General features: G+C 33.9%; 2 protein-coding genes across 2 annotated transcripts in view; one reads left to right on the top strand and one right to left on the bottom strand.

Annotated features, from left to right (window-relative positions):
• Positions 1–16,010: 16,010 nt before the first annotated feature.
• LOC102732270 (double homeobox protein A-like) lies at positions 16,011–16,683 on the top strand. Its single transcript, XM_006733787.3, has one exon. The coding sequence runs from the start codon at positions 16,037–16,039 to the stop codon at positions 16,574–16,576; it is 540 nt and encodes a 179-aa protein (XP_006733850.2). The 5' UTR covers positions 16,011–16,036; the 3' UTR covers positions 16,577–16,683.
• Positions 16,684–22,205: 5,522 nt separating this feature from the next.
• CNBD1 (cyclic nucleotide binding domain containing 1) overlaps positions 22,206–23,673 on the bottom strand; it is a 314,879-nt gene continuing 313,411 nt past the window's right edge. The window contains exons 11-12 of the mRNA XM_081817128.1: positions 22,319–22,557; positions 22,206–22,215 (exon numbers count right to left, since the gene is read on the bottom strand). Of these exons, the coding sequence (XP_081673254.1) occupies positions 22,206–22,215; positions 22,319–22,557 (249 nt within the window). The remainder of the gene's footprint in view (positions 22,216–22,318; positions 22,558–23,673) is intronic.

Genomic DNA, 23,673 nt, shown 5'->3' with positions numbered 1-23,673 from the left:
ATAAACATCGGGGTGCACGTACCCCTTCGGATCCCTACATTTGTATCTTTGGGGTAAATACCCAGTAGTGCAATTGCTGGATCGTATGGTAGCTCTATCGGAGGGGGAGACGAACCATGAGAGACGATGGACTCTGAAAAACAAACTGAGGGTTCTAGAGGGGAGGGTGGTGGGAGGATGGGTTAGCCTGGTGGTGGGTATTGAGGAGGGCACGTTCTGCATGGAGCACTGGGTGTTATGCACAAACAATGAATCATGGAACACTACATCAAAAACTAATGATGTAATGTATGGTGATTAACATAACAATAAAAATTTTAAAAAGTAAAAAAAAACGAAAAGGTTGAATTCATGTGAATAAAACACAATGACTAATAAGGATTTAGTCCATATGTCTACTTTCAATTACCCATCTTTGTTATTTTAGGAAAGAATTGAGATTACTTGCTCACATCTTATCTAATTAATAGAACAGAAGAACTGTTTCTTTAGGTAGAATATTACTGAAAGAGTAAAAAAAGTTATTTAGTCACAGTGTGAACTATACTTGAGTCTTGCCAGTGGGAATTGTTTCTCCCACTTTGTCCTAAACAACAGACTGCTACCATTCTGTTTACTGTAATCTCCTCTTGGTAATCTTCTGTCTCTTTTGAGTTAATATGCCTAAAAACAAACTTGCTTCCATCCTTAATCCTACTCTACTCCCAGTCTTCTAGATTCCTGTAAATGGCATCCTGATCTTTCTAATTCCTCTGCCTAAAATCTTATAGTCATTTCATAGCTTGGGCATAGAAAAACAAAAACAAAAACAAAACAAAACACCTCTGTAGGTATACCTTCAGAATATTAGCTTTAATTATTTGAAATGATCATTTTGTAGAAAAAACAATAGTTAAAAGCCAACAACATTGTATGGTTTACCCATAGTGCATTCAGAATCAGACAACTTCTCAACATCTTCAAAGTTACCATTCTAGTTGAAGCCATCATCATCTTTTTAAAATTATTTTCAGTATTTCCTCCCATTCTATGAATTGACATCACTTTTGGTATAATTGATAATTGATGGTATAATTTGCATTGCAAAGTCTTTAATTTTTATGAAGTCCAATTTAATTTTTTATTTTCTTGCTTTTGTTTTTGGTATCATATCTAAGAAGAGTTGCCTAAGTTAAGGTCACAAAGATTTACTCCCAAATTTTCTTCTAAGAGTTTTATAATTTTTAGTTACATTTAGTTCTATGATTCTCTATGGCCCATTTTAAGTTAGTTTTTGTGAGAGTATAAAGTAGGCGTCCAACTTCATTATTTTGTGTGTTGATATCCAGTTATCCCAGCATCATTTGTTGAAAATACTATTCGTTTCTGCATTTGATTGTCTTGGCACTCGGCCAAAATTTAATTGACCATAATTATAAAGGTTTATTTCTAGACTCTTAATTTTATTCAGTTGATGTATATGTCTATCTTTATACCACTACCACACAGCTTTATAGTAAGTTTTAAAACTGGGAGGTATAAGTCCTCCATATTTGTTCTTGATCAAGACTCTTTTGGCTATTCCGGATCTCTTTTGTTTCCATGTGAATTTTCGGATCGGTTTGTCATTTTCTGCCAAAAACCAGGCTGGGATTTTGATAGGGATTGCATTGAATCTGTAGGTTAATTTTGAAACTGCACTATCACTATCTTTTACACAGATATTTGTTTATTCTCAGCCAACTGATGTTTTTGCTTCAATCTTTGCTCCTCAAATCTATTCTTGCATATAGAACCAAAGTGATTCCTTGAAAACTTAAATCAGATTATATACCTCCTCTGTTTATAAATGTCCAATGCCTTTCTGCATCACCCGGGATAAAATTTAAGGTCTTTACCATGGTTTAATGGTCCCGCATATACTTTTCTTTGGCTGCTACTCCAATTTCATCTTACAATTTCCCCCCTTATTCATTCATTTCATCTATACTGAATTTATCATTAATCACGCCACACACAATCCACTTCAGATTCTTTAAACTCCCTATTCATTCTGCCTATATCCCTCCTCCTCTGGACATCCTTCACTTCTTTCAGGTCTCAGGTGTAATATTATTAGGCGGTCCTACTTGAAGATCCTCTTATCTAAAATAGCACTTTCTCCATCTGTCTCTATCTTCTGATCTGCTTTGTTTTTCTTCAGAGCACTTACCACTGCCTGGAATTTAATATATACCATACATATATTTTTTTCATATTTATCCCCCCAATATAATGTAAATTTCATGAAAACAAAGATTTTGTTTTGTTCACTATTTTATCCTCAGTGCATGGCAGGCACTCAGGAAATATTTGTAGAAAAATGAACAATATATTTTAGAAGTATCTAATGGCTACAGATGAAATAGCCAAAGTTAGCAGGATTCTGTTAGACGATGTTATACACAGATAATACACAATTAAAATTTCTCCTTCCTCTTACATTCAATATTATTGTATTACTCAGTGTGTCCACTTTAAAGCACAAGTCAAATGATTTTGATGACCAACATAGTCTTAAATGAATAAGTCTTCTTTGAATTTTATTTTTAGCAAGTCAAAAATACTAAGGACTTACAATCATTACCAGTCCTGACAAGCAATAAAATTTATATTGTCATGTTCTAAAAAGAATCACTGGCATCTCATAAATAGTATTCTGGACCAGGAAGCCAAGAGCATTTAACTTCTTCACAATGCTATTTTTAACTTTGCATGATTTGGAATGTTCTGCTGGACAAGTCATTTATCTTTTCTAACATTAGGTTTTGTTTTTTTAAAACAAAGTTAATACAACTTCCTGCTATTTATATTTTGTCATGCATATGGCAACGTTGATAAAGGTGACATAATTCTAACCACAGGTTAATTTTGCACTTGGGAATTGCCATTCAAACAGAAAGAATTCCTGAAGCATAAAACTTTCAGTGTGAATAAAGAAGGATATATTAATATCATAGCATGAGAAATAAAAGAACTATAAATGCATGGGAAGCTGTATGGTAAAGAAAAGTGTCAGGAGTCAGGGGGACTTTAATTTAAATGCTGACTCTATACTTCCTAAGTGTAGTAGTAACAAAAAAATTTAACTTTATGGAACCTTAGTTCTTTTTCTCTAAAAGGAGAGTAGCAAACAATTTTATAGCACCTAACATGGTGTGAGGCGTAATGGTAAATGCTAAATAAATGTGCAGTTCAATCCCCTTGATAAGGACTATCAAATGGCCATGGCACCAAGTATAAGATCACGAGTCTAGTAAAAAGATAAGCTGAAGCAACTATCTCTGCATGAGGCATGTGAGATACCTTCTGAAATGAATTAAAATTTCCATTATTATTTTTTAAATTAGCTGATATCTCCATAACAAAATCACATCAAAAAATGAATACTTTTGGGGCACTTGGCTGGCTGAGTTGGTAGAGCATGTGACACTTGCTTAGGGTTGTGAGTTTAAGCCCCACATTGGACCTAGAGCTTACTTTAAAAAAATGAATACTTTTTACAAAACTGAATATTAAAATAAAATGAAAAAATTATGAAGGTCTCATAAAAATTTGGGACCAAGTCAGCTATTCAGTATTTATCTTTTTGTCTTTTAAATATTCTTTACAGTTTTTTTTTTTAATTCCAAAAGTCAAATAAATATCCTCCTCAATCCAAACACTGTCAACAGAAGTTGACAGCCTGGTGAGTATATACCATTCTTTTGTGTGCACTCATATAAATAGTTACTATCATTATTATTTTTTTGTTTACATCTGCTTTATTTATATCCTGAAATATATTTTGGAAATTCCTTAATATCAACTGATAGAAATCTAACTAGAAAGACTAATTCATCATCCAAAACAAGAAAGACTATGCTATTAAAATTCAGTTTGGACACCAGTGCTAAATTGAGACTGCCCTGGGAGAAACAGGATGCATGGTCACATCAGATTGAAATCAGTTGGTAGTATCAAAATGCTTTATAACACAGTAATTCTACAATTTAGTAACTACCTTATTAACTAATGTTCATTGAGGCTGCTTCTAGTTTTAGGCCACTCCAAAAAACAAACAAAAAGATGTGATGTAATAAATATTCATTTTCTGGTAGTTTTTTTTTTTTTTTTCTCCTATAAGAGTGAATCCTAAATTTGCTGAGTCAGGAGGTTTCTACTTTAAAAGATATACATGAACAATGTCAGATCACATTCTAAAGAGCATTTCACACTCCCTCGAATGATTTCTCTACAAGGAAAGCACTCATTTCTCTACAAGGAAAATCCATAGTTACATGGATTGATTTCTCAAACACTTCTGAATCTGATTAATTTATATTTTCTCATGGTAACCTCACATTCTGTTGCTTATAATATATGTAAAAATTGTTAACTATTTTTCTAAATTTGGGATATTCATTGTTTCATAAGAATGTAAATCATTTTATCTCATTTACTAGCTAACTGTGTAGTTAGATATTCTCATGAAAATGTTGAAATGCTGAACAAATTGTAGTTAAATTACATGTACATTGTGGAAAAGATGGTATTTTGTGAATTTAAATTTTGTCATCAAATCACAAATGATATTTCTTTATTTGCTTTGTATTCTTTAATATTTTTATGAATTACATCACATACACCCCAAGTTTCTGTTATTGAGTTACTAATTTTATTTTATACTTTTTCTTGCCATTTCTAGTTCTACATTAGATATATTTGACTAGAAAAAGTTATTAAGTTTTGAGTTTATACTCGATATTTGACATCTTAATATTAAAATATTAGCTTTAATTAAATTACATTGACTTTTTAGCTAGTAATTAAATGAACACTCTTGTTTATGTAAGCAATCATAATAAACAAAGAAAATTTGGTTCCTTTTCTGTGTTTATTCCTAATATTTCATGTTACTGTCTAATTGTATTATCTAAAATTTACCAAACTGTCCTAGTTGGTGATATCTGTATCCTGATCTGGGTTTTATCTGCAATAGCTTCAGCATCCCACCCCCTTAGAAACATTTCCATTGGTTTCTGGTAAATTATCTTTATCACACTTAAGTCTCTTTCCTGTATTTTCATTTTACTTGGAATTTTTCTTAGGCATTGCTACCAAATTCTGGAAACTGTCTGTCTGTCTTCATTTCCATAAAATTTTGTATTTTAGATATACTTCCTTTTCAAAGATAATTTTCATTTTTTAAAAAAGATTTTATTTATTTGAGAGAGAGAGAGCATGAGCAGGGAGGGGTAGAGGAAGAGGAAGAGGGACAAGCAGATTCCCCGCTAAGCAGGGAGCCTGACGCGGGACTCTATCCCAGGACCCCAAGATCATGACCTGAGCCCAAGTCAGACACTTAACCAACTGAGCCACCCAGGTGGCCTGATAATTGTCATTGTTTGTACACAATCAGAGTCATGCATTAACAAATCTACAATAATAAATTTGCTCTTTAAAAATGCTTATCTTCTTTTTTTTTAAATGTATTTATTTGACAGAGAGAGAGGGCCCAAGCAGGGGGAGCAGCAGAAGGAGAGGGAGAAGCAGGCTCCCTGTTGAGCAGGGAGCCCGACACGGGGCTTGATCCCAAGACCCTGGGATCATGACCTGAGCCAAAGGCAGACGCTTAACCGACTGAGCCATCCAGGCACCCCCCAAAAATGCTTGTCTTCTGAGAGTAAAATTATTGTGTTTCTGAATTAATTTAATTTTCAGTGTTATGGTTATTATATTATTTAGTGATTCTCTTCCCATTTTTTTCTTATCAAGTTTTGCACAGTCTGGAAAGCTAATGGTTAACAAGATTGCTTCTTACCTCAAATTCTTATCCTCACAGGTTCGTTTAAGTTTTACCCCTAGACTCAGGCTGGTGGAGTAGCCATTATCTGGGATATTTAAGATTTCATTGCAAAAGGAAAAATTAACATATTGGAACATACTATGATGCTTGTAATTTATGCTAACACAAGACATATATCCTTGCATTTGCATTTCACTGGCTAAAGTAATTCACATGGTCATGCTTGAGTTTACCAGAGGAGGGCTATAAGCACAAATACAGGTGACAGAAATACTGTCTATTGATTGTATAAACTCATTTGAATATAGACATTAAATATATGTGTATGTATATATTTTGCCTTTATTGTATGGTATCTATGGTAGGCAGAATAATGCTCTGCTTCAAAGATGCCTACTTCCTACACCCTGGGACCAGTGAATATATTATGTTACATAGCAAGGGGCAAGGGAGAATTAAGGTAGCAAATGAAATTAAGGTTATTTTCCAACTGACCTCAAAATAGGGAGATTATCCTGGGCTAACCAGGTGTGCTTATTATAATCACAAGAGTCCTTCAAGTGTGGAAGAAGGGAGAGTATCAGAGTCAGAGAAAGATCTGAAGATATGACACTGCTGGATTTAAAGATAGAGGAAGAGTTTACAAGCCAAAAAATGCAAGAGGTCTCTATTCTGGAAAAGGCAAGAAAACAGATTTTCTCCTGGAGCATCCAGAAGGCATGCAGTCCTGCTGACACCTTGATTTTAGCCTAGTGATACCCATTTCAGAATTCTGACATTCAGAACTGTAAGATAATAAATTTCTCTTGTGAAGCTACTAAATTTGTGGTGATTTGTTCCAGAAGCAATAGGATTTTGGTACTTGGAAATGCGGTATTACTGCATCAAACACCTAAGAAATGAAAAGAGAGAAGAGGAAGTAGTAAAGAAGATTTTTAAAGAAAGACTTTTTTACAACTAACTCTTCATATCATCTAGAATTTACTTCTGTATTTGCAAAAAGATAGTGATAGTGTTTATTTTCTTCTATATTAAGTCAGCTATTCTAGCAACTTCAAGTTTCTTTCTTTCTCTACTCTATCTTCAACTTCTTATGTTTTGTTTAACTCTTTTTTTTCTCCTTTCCCCTGAGCTAACCAAAGAATCTGATTTGTCAGATTGGACATACATATTTATTTACTAAGAATTCAAGGATAGGGGCGCCTGGGTGGCTCAGTTGGTTAAGCGACTGCCTTCGGCTCAGGTCATGATCCTGGAGTCCCTGGATCGAGTCCCGCATCGGGCTCCCTGCTCAGCAGGGAGTCTGCTTCTCCCTCTGACCCTCTTCCCTCTCATGCTCTCTCTCATTCTCTCTCTCAAATAAATAAATAAAATCTTTAAAAAAAAAAAAAAGAATTCAAGGATACAAGCTAGTAGCAAGTACAAATAGAGTAGTGAGAGATCTGGGATATTAATGATGTCTTCCCAGGTCATTACATCATGTATTAGACATGCAATTTCTAGCTGGGAATATCAGGTCTCCATAGAAGACACATCAGTTACCCCACACAGTAGGAAACATCAGGTTATGAAGCATTTCTAGTTTATACCCAGATAGGTGATCTTACTTGATACTTCCGATGAAATTACACATCGCATATCCTAGGTTTGTTTACCATAAGCAATCCTAGTCAAGGGCATTCTTCTAAGAGCATTCCATTGATAAGGACTCTTTTCCTACCACATAGAAATAGTTTACTTCTTAAGACATCCAAGGAGATTAGATTGGGTCACCTGCCTTCTGTCTTTCCCTGATATCATCTCCCCAATAAAGAAAAATAGATTACAGGGCAGCTGTTTTAACTGCTTCCTTCTCATATCCCTAGGAAACTCCTAGGTCTCTTTAGTTTTTCCAGAAATGTCACTCTTTTGGTACAATATAGTCATAGCTAGATAAACATAATAGCATTTTGTGTAGAAAAATAGAAATTCACACTCAAATTAGTTTGTTATGGAATTTGGTTGTAATTATCTCTACCATGAAAAAAGTATGTCCTCACAATCCTACTTCAGAATTTAAGAATGGCATTTTTACACACTGTTGTAATCTCTAAGGTTGACATCATCCTTGTATCATAGTGCTACCATTTCCCTGTACTTATGTAAACCCATTCAAGAAATATGTATAAGTTCTCAGCTGTTCAAAGCACATAAATTAAATAAATAAATACCAATGCTTAGGATTATGTAACCGAGCCAAGAGAGTTTGTTTATAAGATATGCTATCACGCATATTAGACATATGTCCTCAAGTTAAATTTTTTAGTCTTTCTAAGGTTACAATTTCTTCTCTATAAAATGAGAAGCCTAGGTAAAAGTATGGGCTTTGGACAGAATGGCTCTGAATTCTGGGTCCACCACTTACAAACTCCCATGGAATTGTGCAAGTGACTTAAGCTCTATAAGCCTTAGTTTCCTCTTCTGTAAAATGAGTTTAATAAACTTAACTAAAAGGATTTTCATTAGGATTAAATGAAACAATGCAAATAAAACAATTTACTAAACAATCACTAAATGTTAGCTATTATAATTACGAACACGCAGGTTTCTATTAAATTAAATTCTAAAATCCTATGACTATACATGTCTAAATGTGTGCCAGACACTTTTCTAAGTTCTTTGACCTATGTCAGGATATTTGTTTTGTTTTGTTTAAGATTTTATTTATTTATTTGACAGAGAGAGAGAGAGCACAAGCAAGGCGAAGAGCAGGCAGAGGGAGAAGCAGGCTCCCTGTGGAGCAGGGAGCCCGACGAGGGGCTCGATCCCAGGACCCTGGAATTATGACCTGAGCCAAAGGCAGACACTTAACAAACTGAGCCACCCAGGTGCCTGTCAGGATATTTCTGGAAAGTAATTATTTTTATATCAAGTTTTACTGTTCAAATGTTAGGATCTAAGAGTTAGAGGAACTTCTTGCAGTCACAATTCACAGTGATTGATGGAACATGAATTAGAGTGTTGAATTTTTTTAAGTGAAACACTCAATCTTCTTACCATATCATACTGTCTTCATCAAAGGAGAAAATTAATAAGCTTCATAGAAAAGGAGACTTTAATATAGGTCATAGAGAGTAGATATGTTTTTGATAGGAAGTTAGGACATAAAAAGGCCTGGGGCACCTGGGTGGTGCAGTCGGTTAAGTGTTGGACTCTCGGTTTCAGCTCAGGTCGTGATTTGAGGGTCCTGGGATTGAGCCCCATGACGAACTCTGCCTAAGACTTTCTCTCCATCTTCCTCCGCCCCTCCCTCCATGCACTCATGCTCTGTCTCTCTCTCTCTCAAATAAATAATAAAAATAAATAAATCTTTTTTTAAAAGGACATGAAAGAGGCCTTTTAGCATTGTGCAAAGGTTTATAGTGATGAATGAGAATGTCTCCAGGCCTTAAGGGCTTAATCTGGTTGGATCAAATGATACCCATTGAGATGGAGGGAATACATAATGTGGATCAAATGAGATAATAACAAATTGTACCATTCTCAACTGGAAAGTCTAGACTACTAGAAACAAAGGGGTTCTAAATTTGAAAGCTCCTAGATTAAAAAGTTAAGTACTTTCTTAACTGCAATTCTTAGAGTTTATAATATACTAATTTGAAATATAGCTCTACAGCATACAAAGTTTCCCAGGCTTGTTGATCACAGTTCCCGTAGAAATCCTTCTTAAATGCTTTACAGTCTTTTTCTTACAACTAGAATATAATCTTACAACTAGAATATTATCATGGCCTGGTGAATTCAACATCTTCTACCTCTGTCTACTGCTCCAGACATCTCTCTTTACTCCCCTGCTCAGGACTGCTTCAGTCTCCTTTTTGATATTTATTGCACAATCATTCCCTTCTAAGAATTTTTGCCTGCTCCTTCTTCAGCTTAGAATGCTCATCTCCAGATCTTCACCTTAATTGGCTCCTTTCCAACATACAAGTCTCATCTCAAATGTTACCTTCTCAGAGAAGAAGAGAACCTCACAATTAAAGAAGCATTCTCTGATCTGTCACCTGTTGTTATTATCTTTTTCTCACTCATCTGAAATAATAATTGGGTTTCCCATTTTTGTATTTAATTGTGTATTGTCTATCTCTTCTCTCATCAGAATATGAACCAATGGGATTAGGGTTCTTTTTGGATGTCATTCCCCTAGCACCTGGAAAAGTACTTGGATAATGTAAGTGCTCAAAATTATTTGTTAACTGACTGAATGATGGATGCATGGATGGGTGAATTTGGACCTCCTTTACTCAACCCTCATTTGCAAATATGGAAGTTGGAAAAAAAAAATGCCTTCTTCATTTTCCCTTGAATTACCCATCCTGACCAGGTGACAAGAACTTCCTTGGCCTGCAAAGAGACATGCACTCATCTTTTGAGTTGGATGCTGATTATACTCTGTAAAAGTATATAGGCAGCATCTCAGTCACCAAAGACTTTGGCAAACAACCAAATTCTATTTTATTGATCTTGTTCTGTTTTGATTTTCCAAGCATCTTGGCAAGATCAATACCCATTTTTCCACATAAATTTTAATCCCATTTCTTGATACTGTGTTGCCCAGATAATCTTCTCAGGAGTCCTAACTCCTATTCTCCAATTACACATTCTTGATTCCAATGTATAACTGCTCTAATTCACCAACTGAGTACATGCCTTCACCCCACTCACTTTCTGAGTGCATCCGCATCTGCTTTCAAGTCCCAGGTAAAAGTCCCCATTCCCAGAGAACCTTAGTTCTAATCCTTATAAAGGTCATTTGTATGAATATTTGTTAATTTATCTTTAGACATTCTGTTATTTTTTAGTATCTTCCTCATTTTCCTACCTCCAATAAAGTACCAGCACCAGCCTTTTAAAGACTGAATAAGCCTATTGGAAAGATCTAGCACAATACTGTAGCACAACACACAACATAGAAAACTCTCAGCAGCCAATAAATGTAATTAAATAGTGAACTATTAAATATTTACACAGAAAGTGGAATTCCTCCTCCAAAAGATCTATGTATCTCTTACCAATAGAGATCCAAGTAGATCCAAGGCCTGAAAATAGACATAGGATCATGAATGCATTTCCTACAAGCAGATCAGAAAGTATTAAGGAAGAAATCCAGTATTGCTGTAGAATAGACCTTGAAAATTTTAAATCAGATTTAACTTCTAATAAATGGTAACTATAAGCAATTTTGTGGGATTTTATATGAGAAAAGGGATTTAAATATAAAGGATAAAAATTTTGTCTTGCATGATATAATGCATTTTGTTGTTATTTTTTTGGTTGATTTTTTTTTTTTGAGACTTTGGAATAGTTTCTAAGCCAAGATTTCAATCTAATAGCCTTAATTCAGTTCCTATCATATAATACCCCAGGGGAAAAAATCTGTATAATACTTACACTGAATTTAAAGACTTACTTATAATGAATTCTATGCCTTTGGAAAAGATAGCCATTGTAAACTCCCTCAGTAGATTTACTGATAACCTTGTCTGCAAATATTTCTGGGTAATTTTCTATTAAATTTTGGTGGATGTTTATCTGACATAGTCTATTGAGGCTAATTTTGATTAACAATTAACAATTTGTCTAACTTTTTGCTTTCTCTTCAAAATGTACTAAATTCTACTTCTCTCTTTGTTAACTGGCACCACACAGTATACTCTATAGCTTTGGTTATATTCTGGAAATATATAACTATACTACAAGATATTTTTTTAAAATATTTTATTTATTTAGTTGAGAGAGAGAAAAAAATGAGAGGTGGGGAGGGGCAGAGTGTGAGAGAGAGAGAGAGAGAGAAGCAGACTCCTCACTGAGCAGGAAGCCCAATGTGGGGCTCAATCCCAGGACCCAGAGATCATGACCCAAGCTGAAGGCAGACCCTTAACCAACTGAGCCACCCAGGTGTCCCATAAGATATTTTTAAAAAGATTTTATCAGTGGATTTTTGAAGTACATTAATTTTTTAAAAGAGCTGAATTTATGTTTTTGCCATCTCTTGTCTATATATTATGTACTATCCAAAGTAATTTTAAAACTTTTTCTAAAAATTAGCATATACCTTCTTTATGCACATTTATGTTCTTATTCCTAAATGTGTCTTGAAACTCTTTTTGAGCAGAAGATTTCTAAATGTTAAGAATAAAAGAATAATCATGAAAAGCATATTCATTTAATGTCCTAACTTGGAAATTTTTACTTTTCTAAGAATTCCTCTGAAAATTTTGCATTTTTGCCAGTTGTATGACTCAAGGTAGCACTTGCTAGTTACTATAACAAACAAACCAAAATCGTGATTGCTTAATTCAACAAATGTTTACTTGACACTTGTACAAAGTATAATACAGATGTTCCTGGCTGAGCTATTCTTCTGGGAAGTTCCATCCAAGAAAAGGATCCCAGGGTCTACATTCCCACCATGATGTGATTCTGCTATCTTAGAGCACTTCACTTCCAGACAGTGAGTGAGATCATGGAAGATCATATCTTTCATGGCCAGGCTATAATAATTTCCTTTTATTCTATTAACCAGAGCCAGTTGCATGGCTCCAACCTCATTGCAAGAGAGGCTGAGGAACTTAACCTTCCTTTGTGCTCAGGAAGAGAAAGGGGGGATTGCTGAACCTCTAGTCAATATCTGCAATAAAAGTATGCCAGTCAGAGAACATGGTAGAAGAAGTAAATATCAGCAATGGGGACAAATTTCCTCAATGATAATTTATTTTACTAAAATTATCCTTACTAAAGTCTTGGTTCTAAAAAAATTCTTGGTTCAAGGAATCAAAATTTAAAATGTAGTATTTTTATTATTGTATAACTCTGTAAATAGAAATGATTTTACTGAGTTACTTATGTGACACATTTTATTCAATTGTGTTTTCTGAGAAAATTGAGTGATAGTCAATATTTAGCCTTCAGCCAAGATGCATTATCAGAAATAATGTAGAAAAACATTGGCACAATACAAATAGATGAAGTACAGAGTAAATATTCACTTTAATTATTATATTTCAGTGGGTATATTACATATTAGATATAACTCCCATGTACATATTGATGGGATACAGTATTTCCTACAGTCTGATTTTCTTTTTCATGAATTATTTTATAAAGGAACAGTGTGTTTTAGGTGATTAGTTTAGCCCAATAATATAAATAATCAAAAGATAAAAAATACTATACTATGAAAGTGTGGTTGGAAGTGGCAGAAGCTGTAACATTGAATTAATCAGATGTGAACTATTGTAGATTCTAACAATTAAGCAAGCTTTTGCAATATAAATATTAAAACTTAAAAATTTAGTCTCTAAATATATTGAGGCATAGGGTTTACAGAGAAACTTGACCTGAAGTTTTATGTGAAATAATTCTAAAAATAAGTTTAAGAAATACTGGTTTTTCCGGGCACCTGAGAGGCCCATTTGGTTAAGTGTCTTCATTTGGCTCAGGTCATGATCCCGGGGTCCTGGGATGGAGCTCCACATCAGGCTCCCTTGCTCAGTAAGGAGCCTGCTTTTCCCTCTCCCTCTGCTGCTCCCCACCTGGTGCTTGCTCTCTCTTTCCCACGCAGGCATGCTGCCTCTCCCTCTCTCTCAAATAAATAAAATGTTAAAAAAAAAATAAATACTGGGTTTTCATCAATCTTTGGGTTGAACTTCATATCTGATTAATATTGTATTTTCTGCTAAACCAGCAAGGCATTCTGCATGGCTTGGTAATTTCCTGTTAGCCAAAAATTTATAAGAATTTTCTCTTATTTACAAGCAATTACAAATTTGAAGTATACAAAACATTTTCTAATATAATACATTACCGATAATTTTACATGATTTGTCATTCAGAGTCCTTGCTGAAAATAAATTCATGATTAAGGTTTCATATACTTACAAAATTGAAGACTCAAAACCTATGAAGGTTAAGGACTAAAATTGAACTAATTATTGTTATCAAAATGCTTCATGTCCAGGAAAACAAGAGATGCATCATTAACTCTGCTTGTGATGATTCCTTAAAACCAAAATTCTACCTGACTGCATTTCAAATTTTGTTATATGTAGTTAGGGTCAACTATCTATTTCAGTATTACCTATGTGGCTGGTGGCTTCACCTAAATCTACTGAGCTGATACTTCCATAATTCTGGGTCAGTAGAATCATCATCTTTAGAAAAGTCTAATTTCCAGTAACACGTGCTTTTTTCTTGAGAAAAAAAATACTGGCCAATATTTAAACCCATTAATTAAAAGAATAAGTAAACTCTGCTTTTCTTTATTATTAAAAGATTAAATCCATCTACTTCTATATCACATACCTTAATAGTTAGATATTTTTAAAATTTATAACATATCTACTAAAAAAGAATCTGACATAAGGTAAATATATAATCATAACTAAAAAATGATTAAAGTAGCAGAAATGGAAAATATGGAGAGAAAGGAAGAAATACTAATGTGAGTTTGTCTAGATAGGGGAAGTTACCACAATTAAAGGCAAAGCTGACATTGTTCTTTCTGGGAATCTAAGAAAAATATCATAGGTTACACTGTTTATTAAAAGGAAGCATACCATCTCACTCACAAAGAAAACTTGCTCTGGAAATCTAAAAAAAGTACCATATGTGAATTGATTGAACTTAAATCATTAAGAATTTTGCTGTATGTTCACTCATATGTGGAATTTAAGAAACAAAACAAGCAAAGGGAAAAAAGAGAGAGAGACAAACCAAAAAATAGACTCTTAACTATAGAGAACAAACTGATGGGTTACTAGAATGGAGGTGAGGGGAGATAGGTGAAATAAATGATGGAGATTAAAGAGTACACTGGCTGTAGTAAACAGCAGGTGTTGTGTGGAAGTGTTGAATCACTATATTGTACACCTGAAACCAATATTACACTGTATGTTAACTAACTGGAATTAAAATAAAAACTTCGGGGCACCTGGGTGGCTCAGTCAGTTAAGCATCTGCCTTCAGCTCAGGTCATGATCCCAGGGTCCTGGGATCGAGCCCCGCATCGGGCTCCCTGCTCAGTGGGAAAACTGCTTCTTCCTCTCCCATACCCCCTGTTTGTGTTCCCTCTCTTGCTGTGTCTCTCTCTGTCAAGTAAATAAATAAGATCTTTAAAAATATATAAAAAATAAAAATAAATAAAATAAAAACTTTAAAAAAAGTTTTCTCAATAAAAGTTTGGGAATTTTAATAATGGGATAGATTATCGATATATAAGAGTATTGAGAAGGAAGTATACCACTTATTTGTGGACAAAAAAGTATCATGCAACAAAGAACTGTTGTTCTTTGATTTTCAGTGTCATCAATGTTTATTAAATTATAGGTTCTTTTCTCCATAACATGATCTTCCAAAAAATCCATCTTGAGGACACTGTCAATAGTAACCCTTAACCAGAAAACTAAACCAGATTTTATGAAGGTATTTGGAAATTAATGGGTTTGTGAAAAATTATTAAAAAGTGTTGATATTCAGAAAGAATCTAGGTGCTATGGGATATAAAACTTAACAATGGCATATTCTTTTACCTGAAGAAATTTATAATCCAATTAGCAGGATAAGAAATAAACAGTGATTGAACTGGAAATTGTGTAATTCCAGTTCTAAAAAGGAATATGTAAAAACAATGAAAGAATGATATTCAGTAAAGCATTCATTATGTATTTTAAATGACTGCCAATGTGTCAAAGGATCAACATGATCTAAAGTCATCAGTACAACTTTACAAAGGAGGACTCTGTAATGTCCTGTCACTTATTGAGCATTTATTGTGAAGGCTGTCTTTGAGTTCAAAGTTTATTAAGAAAAGATGTGTAGACATAAAATAAAATACTGTACTATGTGTAGCAAGAGGAATGTTTATAAGGAAAACTTTCCTGGGAACAGGTAAATTCTAATATTTGGCATTTAGAAGTATAAATAATGGTTTTCCAGGTGAAAAAAATAATGGTTTTCCAACTGGTTAAGGAGAGAAAACCCATTTCAGAGAAATGCAATAGAATAGACAAAGGGCTTAGAAGCATAAAACAATATTTTTGGAAATTTTACTTAGTTTGATATTGCTGGGCAGTTAAGCAATGAGAATGAAGAGATAAGTAGTTTGGCAGGTCCCAAATTGCAATGGATCTTAAGCCCTCTTAAGAAATTTCAACTTTTCCTGATCCTTAGACTTCAGAACTCTCTTCCAACATGGCCCAAGACAACTCTCCAAACAAGACCATAACAATGAATCAGAGACGCAGCCGCACCAAATTCACAGAAGATCAATTGAAAATCCTCATCAAGGCATTTCACCAAAATCCTTACCCAGGTTATGCTACCAAACAAAGAATCAACAGTGTAGAAATCAACACTGATGAGTCCAGAATCCAGATTTGGTTTCAGAATCGAAGAGCTAGGCACCAGTGCCAGAAAAAATCAGAACCCGATGAGGACTTAGAATCAAGTCAAGACCAAGATCACTCTGAAGAGGAGATTCAAAGTAGAGAAGACAGACGGTGTCGTACCAGCTACACTTCTTCGCAATTACACACCCTCATCGAGGCATTTATGAACAACCCTTATCCTGGCATTGACACCAGAGAGCAACTTGCTAAAGAAATTGGCATTCCAGAGTCAAGAGTCCAAATTTGGTTTCAAAATCGGAGATCCAGATTCCATGTTCAGAGAAAAAGAGAACCTGATGATCAAGACTCAGAACAGAGACAAGACCAGGAACAGGATCTCTGAATGAGAGAGTTCAAGAGAGAGAGAGGGAGAGTGCACAAAGAGAGGGAGCAGCATGCAGAGGGAGAAGCAGGGTCCCTGCTGACCAAGGAGCCTGACGCGGGACTAGATTCCGGGACCCTGGGATCATGACCTGAGCCGAAGGCAGACGCTTAACGACTGAGCCACCCAGGCACCCTAGGCAGTATTTTCTTTTTAAATAATTAAGTGTAATTGTAGTAAAATAAATAGAACATAATATGTACTATCACAAAAAAAAAAAAAAGAAATTTCAACTTTTCTATAGAACTCAGAGCTTTTCAATCAGTGTGTAACAAAAGGGTTAAGGTGTACAGAGATACTGATCTCATCAGTCCTGGTGCAGCTAAAAGGGATTGAGATGGAGAGAGTCTGATTGATCATAACTTAGATTGAAAGGAAAGTATCTTACTCTATTTACCGTGAATTTCTTTAAAATATTACAATTTTTATGTGTTCCATGATGAAGACAGTAAGAAGCCCTGCTATAGATAAGGGGAGTCAATAAAAGGCTTGAAGTAGGGGGGAAACTAACAGATTTGCACTGTAGTAAGTTTAATTAGGGACTGTATGAATAATGGATTAGAAGTGATAAAGCCAGAGACAGAGAGACTAATTAAGTGGCTCCTGGAAATCTAAGTAAAAGATGATTAAATTATGAACTAAGATATGGCTTTGGATATAAAGATGAAGAAAGAAATTCAAGGGGTATTTAGGAGGGAGACTTGATAGGATTTGGTAGTACTACGACTTTGCTAAACTCCAGGAGTGTACATGTCTACAGTAGAATGCAATGAAATGGTGGGTTCTAGTGGCCAACACAATGGCCCAGTGGATGTGGGGATTCCTACAGAGTATTAGAGAAAATACATTATTGCTGATTTCTTCAGGAAGCAGGAGAGTGAAAAATTTAACATTCACAGCCTCTTTCTGCCATGTCAATCATTCCTAGCCTGGAACAAAGATTGAGATACTGAGTTCTAACATTTCCTTTCCACCTCCCCTTGAGATCCAGCTTGTCTACCAAGAAGGATGTTTCTTCCTGCTTCTCCGTAATTTTTACTGGGAAGCCCAACCCTATCTCCTGTGTGAAGAGACACTTGGTAGTCTAGCACTGCCTATGACTCTGTAGGTAATCCAGGTGAATTTTGGGATTCAGGATTAGGACTCTAGTCTGCAGATATAAACCACATTCTCCAGTTTCTATCAACAATAAAGGTGCTATTTTGATCTCCCTTCTACTCTATTCTTTTGTCCTGTTCTCATTTGCTTTAGAATTCAGGCAAGTAAAAGGAATGCTACCTATTAGACTCCTCTAAATTCCAATAGATGACTTTGAGGACTGAGGAAATTGGAACTCCATCAATCAAAGTAAGATACATTATTGTTTCATGAACTTTTGTGATATTTCCTAAGATAATTTCCTCAAGTAAGAACTACTTTTATTTTATTTTATTTTGTAAAATATTTTATTTATTTATTTGTCAGAGAAAGAGAGAACAAGCAAGGGGAGTGGCAGGCAGAGAGAGAAGCAGGTTCCCTGCTGAGCAAGGAGCCCAATGAGGGACTTGATCCCAGGACCCTGGGAACATGATCTGAGCCGAAGGCAGATGCTTAATGGACTGAGCCACCCAGGCTTCCCTAAGAACTACTTTTAAATGTCTACAAGATGTTCAAAATATTTGGCTGGTTTTATCATTAACAAAACAGTTCTTCAATATATTTATAAAATACTTAATGGAATAAAATAATATACTGAGAAACAGTTATATGAAATATAATTTTTTCACTCAAAACTATGTTCATAAAAACCCAAATTAAAAGAAAAATTTTACTCAAATTAATTAGCATTTTTTCTTTTAACATTATTAGTAAGGGGCAAAAAAAGATTCATAAGAGAAAAAATACTTTTAAGTGTCATACCTTATTTTTTACTTGGAAATGTATTTTTATAACAAAATTTTATCATAAAGCAAAAGCAAAAAACAAAGGAAAGGGAAGCATATTTACTCTGACAAATTGTTCAAAAGTTTAGGCTCTTCTGATTAACACAGTTACCAAGAAGGCACCTGGTTATAACCTGTCTCAGCAAAAGGAGAAATACTGATGTACTGGGAAGTAGATCTTCTGGATAAGAATGTATTCATTGCTTCTAAAATGTCTAAAAGACCTATCTATAGTAAAAAATCTACTTTGCTAGGCTTTTGATTAAGAGAATCATTATCAGAGATAAAAGTCTTTGGATATTCTTTGTTTAAATACAAACTTTCAGATAGTTTGTAGCAATGTCACCTTGGAATTGAAATTTTCCTTTTGAAAAGAAAGACAATTTAAATCAATAGCTATCCCTTATTTTTTCAATCATGGATGGTTGAATTGAGATATAATTAAAAACAGTGGTAATTCATTTTTTAATATGAAAAGCAATTCTTTATCGTTACAAAAGTAGTACACTTGTTTTAATGGTAGGATGAGAATTTCTGATACCAATAAAATTAAAATAGTTGGTATTCATAATTTTAATCTAAATGACTTGAGGTATAAGTTCTGAATCTGGACAAAAATACATTACCTTCATAAAAATAATAATCTGATAAACTATATTCCCAATGGCATTATATAAAATACTCTGGTTTCTCTTCAGATCACATAAATCTTTCACCTTTTACCAATGGCATTATATAAAAAAGAATGTATTGATATTTGCTTAAATTTCATAATAATTCTACTACTCTCATTTTTATTTAGATGTTCAAGTTAATGTCTGAGAAGCATGTATATAGATTGCAAAAGTTATTTGCAACTTTCCAAAAGTCAACAACCTAAATGAACAAAGAAATCACTCTTAAAGTATTTTTAAATACTTCAAAACTAATTATTGCACAGCTTCCTTTATGATTGTATATAAACAGTTGTATATATAATTCTCCAGATAAAGTATTTAACATTTATGCAATCTCTTATGTTTCCTAATTCTGTTCTACCTATCCCAAGGTATAGATAGGTATAGTGAATTCATTGTTCCCTTTATGTATTTACTAAATATTGTTGATAAACTGGATTGTTTAAGTAATACTGGCCTTTTAACATGATTTATATGGGAACAAATAGAGTGTGACTTGTATACTTAAGAAAAGACATGACCTTTAATTTAGTTCTCCAGTAATACATTTTACAATTCTAAAAAGAAATAGTATTTTTAACAATTTTTGATAAATTAGAAAGTGTAGGCAATGTAATCCACATATGGCTAAGAATTCTGTCGAAGCACATTGGTTTTATTAGTTTTTATTGTTTTTTAATGGACCACCTCACATATAAACAATTATTCCTAACATCAATTTAATATACCAGCTAATAACAATATTATCCTGATTGCAAGATGACACATCCTGGGTTTTGCTCATGTTAATTATTCTACTTTAATGCTTCCAATTTGTCATCAACTTGATATTTTTTAAGGCACATTTTACTTTCTCTTAAGTCCTTCCCTATGCCATTTTATAGAGATGGATTCATATTTCAGATAATAAAGAGTAGAATAGATGGAAACAAAATGAAGTAATATGAAAATGCAAAAATAAAGAACATTGTTCATGTGTGAAGATGATTCTTTCAGCAAAATTAACCATTACATTTCTCATTAAAATTATTTAGCTTTCAATATATATATATATATTTACTTTTTTGGAATAAAATAAAATAATTAGAATGTAGAAATAAAAAAGACTCTGAAATTAGGAGCACCTGGGTGGCTCACTCGGTTGTGTGATGGACTCTTGAATTTGGCTCAGGTCACTATCTCAGGGTCCTGAGATTGAGCCCTGTGTTGGGCTCCGCACTCAGCAGGGAGTCTGATTCTCTCTCTCTCTCTGCCCCTCCGCCCCACTTGAGCGCACTCATTCTCTCTCTCTCTCAAATAAATAAATATAAAGTCTTAAAAAAAAAAGACTCTGAAATTAAATACAGTTGATGCTTGTACAGCAGGGGGCAGGGGCACCAATCCCTAAGCAGTCAAAAATCCATGTATAACTTCTGACTTCCCAAAACTAAACTACTAATAGCCAGCAGTCGATTAACATATATTTTGTATGTTATATATATTATATACTGTATTCTTACAATAAAGTAAGCTACAGGAAAGAAAATGTCATTAAGAAAATCATAAGGAAGAGAAAACACATTTTCAGTACTGTAATGTATTTATTGAAAAAATCCTGTATAAGTGGACCCACACAGTTAAAACCCATGTTTTTCAAGGGTCAACTGTAAAATATTTTATTTTCTTAAAAGTTGTGGCAAAACAAGCAAAATAAAATCCTTAAGAACATTTCTGTTTAGGAAATGTTTAATTAGGCACACAATGTGTCAGTAGCTTTAAAACAGTCTCAAATGAGCAAAATATAGAAAGAAATTTTAAGTATGGATAGCACACATATAAAACACAATTAAATCTTACACTAAGCCATCTATTTTAATTTTAGTTTGCCAGACAGCAAAGAAGATTCTAATACATGCTTGAAAGAAGTACTTTCATGTGTGAAATGTTGATTTACGTAAAAGAGTCCACAGTGTATTTGCCTTGCACCAGTTAACGTAATTAGTACAGGAAAAGAAAAACCTAGCCTATATCAAGTGAGAATATTATAATTTTAATTGGTAGTTGGTATTTATTTTTAAGTGATATTTACCTTTAGGGGGGTTTGTATTTGAATGTCACAGAAACAAAGAAAATTAATCAATGCTATTTCAAATTTATAACTTTTAAAAAATGGATGTATGAGCTTGAAGTTAAGCAAAATCACAGTTAAGCAGGTAGAGTACATATTCTTTAAAAAACATAAAAAAAAAAAAACCCTTGCAATTCAGGATAGGGGGATTCAGTCAATCATATATGCATAATCATGGGAATGCTTCTTTTTTTTAAGATTTTGTTTATTTGTGAGTGAGAGAGAGAGAGAGCACACAAGCAGGGGCAGAGGGAGAGGGAGAGGGATAAGCAGACTCCCCTGCTGAGCAGGGAGCCTGAGGCGGGGCTCAATCCCAGGACGCTGGGATCATGACCTGAGCCAATGGCAGACGCTTTACCAACTGAGCCACCCAGGCACCCTGGGAATGTTTCTAATTGAGTTTATTTAAAGCAAATTTCTCACCCATGTTCATTTCTATGAATTTTTCCTCTTTTATCCTTTATCTAATGTTTGATATTCTTGTTTTATTATACAAATAACTATATTTTCTTTAATGTCCTGTTATGTCATCATTTATTAAACCCTATTCATTTATCCTTCATACTCAATTGCATTTCCTATTTGAGTATAATGTTTGGAGGACCAAACACGGGTGGCTGCATGATTATTCTTTTAATACTACTAGAATGCTAGAATTTCAGATAAAGGCTTAAATGCTACAAGCCACAATTCTTCAGATACACTTGATCTAGACTGTACATTGGAAGACAGCACACTCTTGACCTGAACCAGAAACATAGAAGCAATAATTGTAGATATGAAAAACCAAAAGATACTCCATAAAAGGAAGGTATGATGCTATTAATGGTAACTTGGGAATTAGAGATTTTATTAATTTCAAATCAAAGTGTTTTGAAATATTGTTAATACATTCTAAAAATAGCACAATTAAATCAGACAGAATATGAAGTATTAAAGGGGACTATCTATAGATACATTGTTTCTGTAAATAACATATATATACACCTACACTTACTTGAGTGTCCTTCTCTTTCTATGAAATATATCCACACTTGTCAAAAACTCATCAAATAAAATGGTATAAAAGACGTGTATGTATTTACCAAATAGGTCCTTATCTTCAATGATTGCCATCTCAACCTCTTTTCCAGTAACTATTGTGCATGTGAAAGGAACTTGAAGAAGAACACTAATCTCACCAAAGGACTCCTTCTCCTTAAGTCTACCCATAGAAACAAGTTTTTGAATTTTTTTCTGTAAGAGATACAGATAATTGATGTTCAGTGAAACCACTTTCATTCAATGGATAAATACTATTATTATCAGAAATTCACTGTTCAGAAATCAGTTTGGTGTATGGTATTTAAAATAAATTGCAATTTCATTCAAGTCAGAGAAAACAGTTATGTACACATGTATTTAAATTATATTAGAACAATAGTAAATTGATAGACAAGTTCAACATTTCTAAGGTAATTGAAAGTACTGTCATTTAGTGATCTGCAAATTAAATTTTTAATCCACCAAGATGTTTAGGAAACATTGAGCTCATTCCATTTCTCAAGGTCCAAGGATAGCATTTTGTAAATATAGCTTAACTTTGTATGTTTTCTTAGCTATCATTTATTACCTCAGCCGCAGTTGCAAGGCACATTTGTTGCACTAACAGAGAATGAGAAAATAAGCACAGAGGGCTAGCATCAGAATTGATGGAATTAATGGCCACAGATGGAATTCCATCAAGACTTTCTTGTTTAAATAATAAAGAAACATGGAAAGTGAGTTTGACTCAGGGAACTAGCAATTTAGGTCCAAATTAGAAACAGTGGAAAAGGGCCTACCAGGTTTTCAGTATGCATGATTCTGGAGAAAAAGTTGAAACTCCAAATTATCTTTTCACAGAGATCTCAACAGCATCAAAATGGGGATGAGTTGATGAGCAGTATGATTAAAAAAAAAAAGAAGTGTAGCTCTCAAAGTAGGTTGATGACATGAACTTGGAAGAGGTGAAAGCCTTTATTAAATATCCTGGGGTCAAAAGCCAATATCTAACTTGAAGAATTGCCACTTATATAAATGGCAGATCTTCACACTGAATATAATTTGTGTATCAGAATTCAACTAAGTTTACATATTATATTAAACGCCATTGAAGATTGCTTGACCAATCAAAAAAAGAATTAGCTCTAACTTTTCTATCACTGCATTAGTGTTTTACCTGTTCTAGAACCTCATAAAACTGGAATCAAATAGACTGGGTTTGATGTTTTTGCCCAGCCTAATGCTTTGAGATTCATCCATATTCGTGTATGCATTACTTCTCTTTATTGAAGTATGGCATTCCATTGTAAGAATATATCACAATGCTTC

This window comes from Leptonychotes weddellii, chromosome 4 (assembly GCF_054177405.1).
Source record: "Leptonychotes weddellii isolate Sample4059 chromosome 4, ASM5417740v2, whole genome shotgun sequence".
Lineage (NCBI taxonomy): Eukaryota > Metazoa > Chordata > Mammalia > Carnivora > Phocidae > Leptonychotes > Leptonychotes weddellii.
This window is presented reverse-complemented; position numbering and strand designations above follow the sequence as displayed.

Bases quoted from the DNA above. Each gene is read 5' to 3' on its own strand.
- LOC102732270 (XM_006733787.3), top strand. From the start codon at position 16,037: ATGGCCCAAGACAACTCTCCAAACAAGACCATAACAATGAATCAGAGA.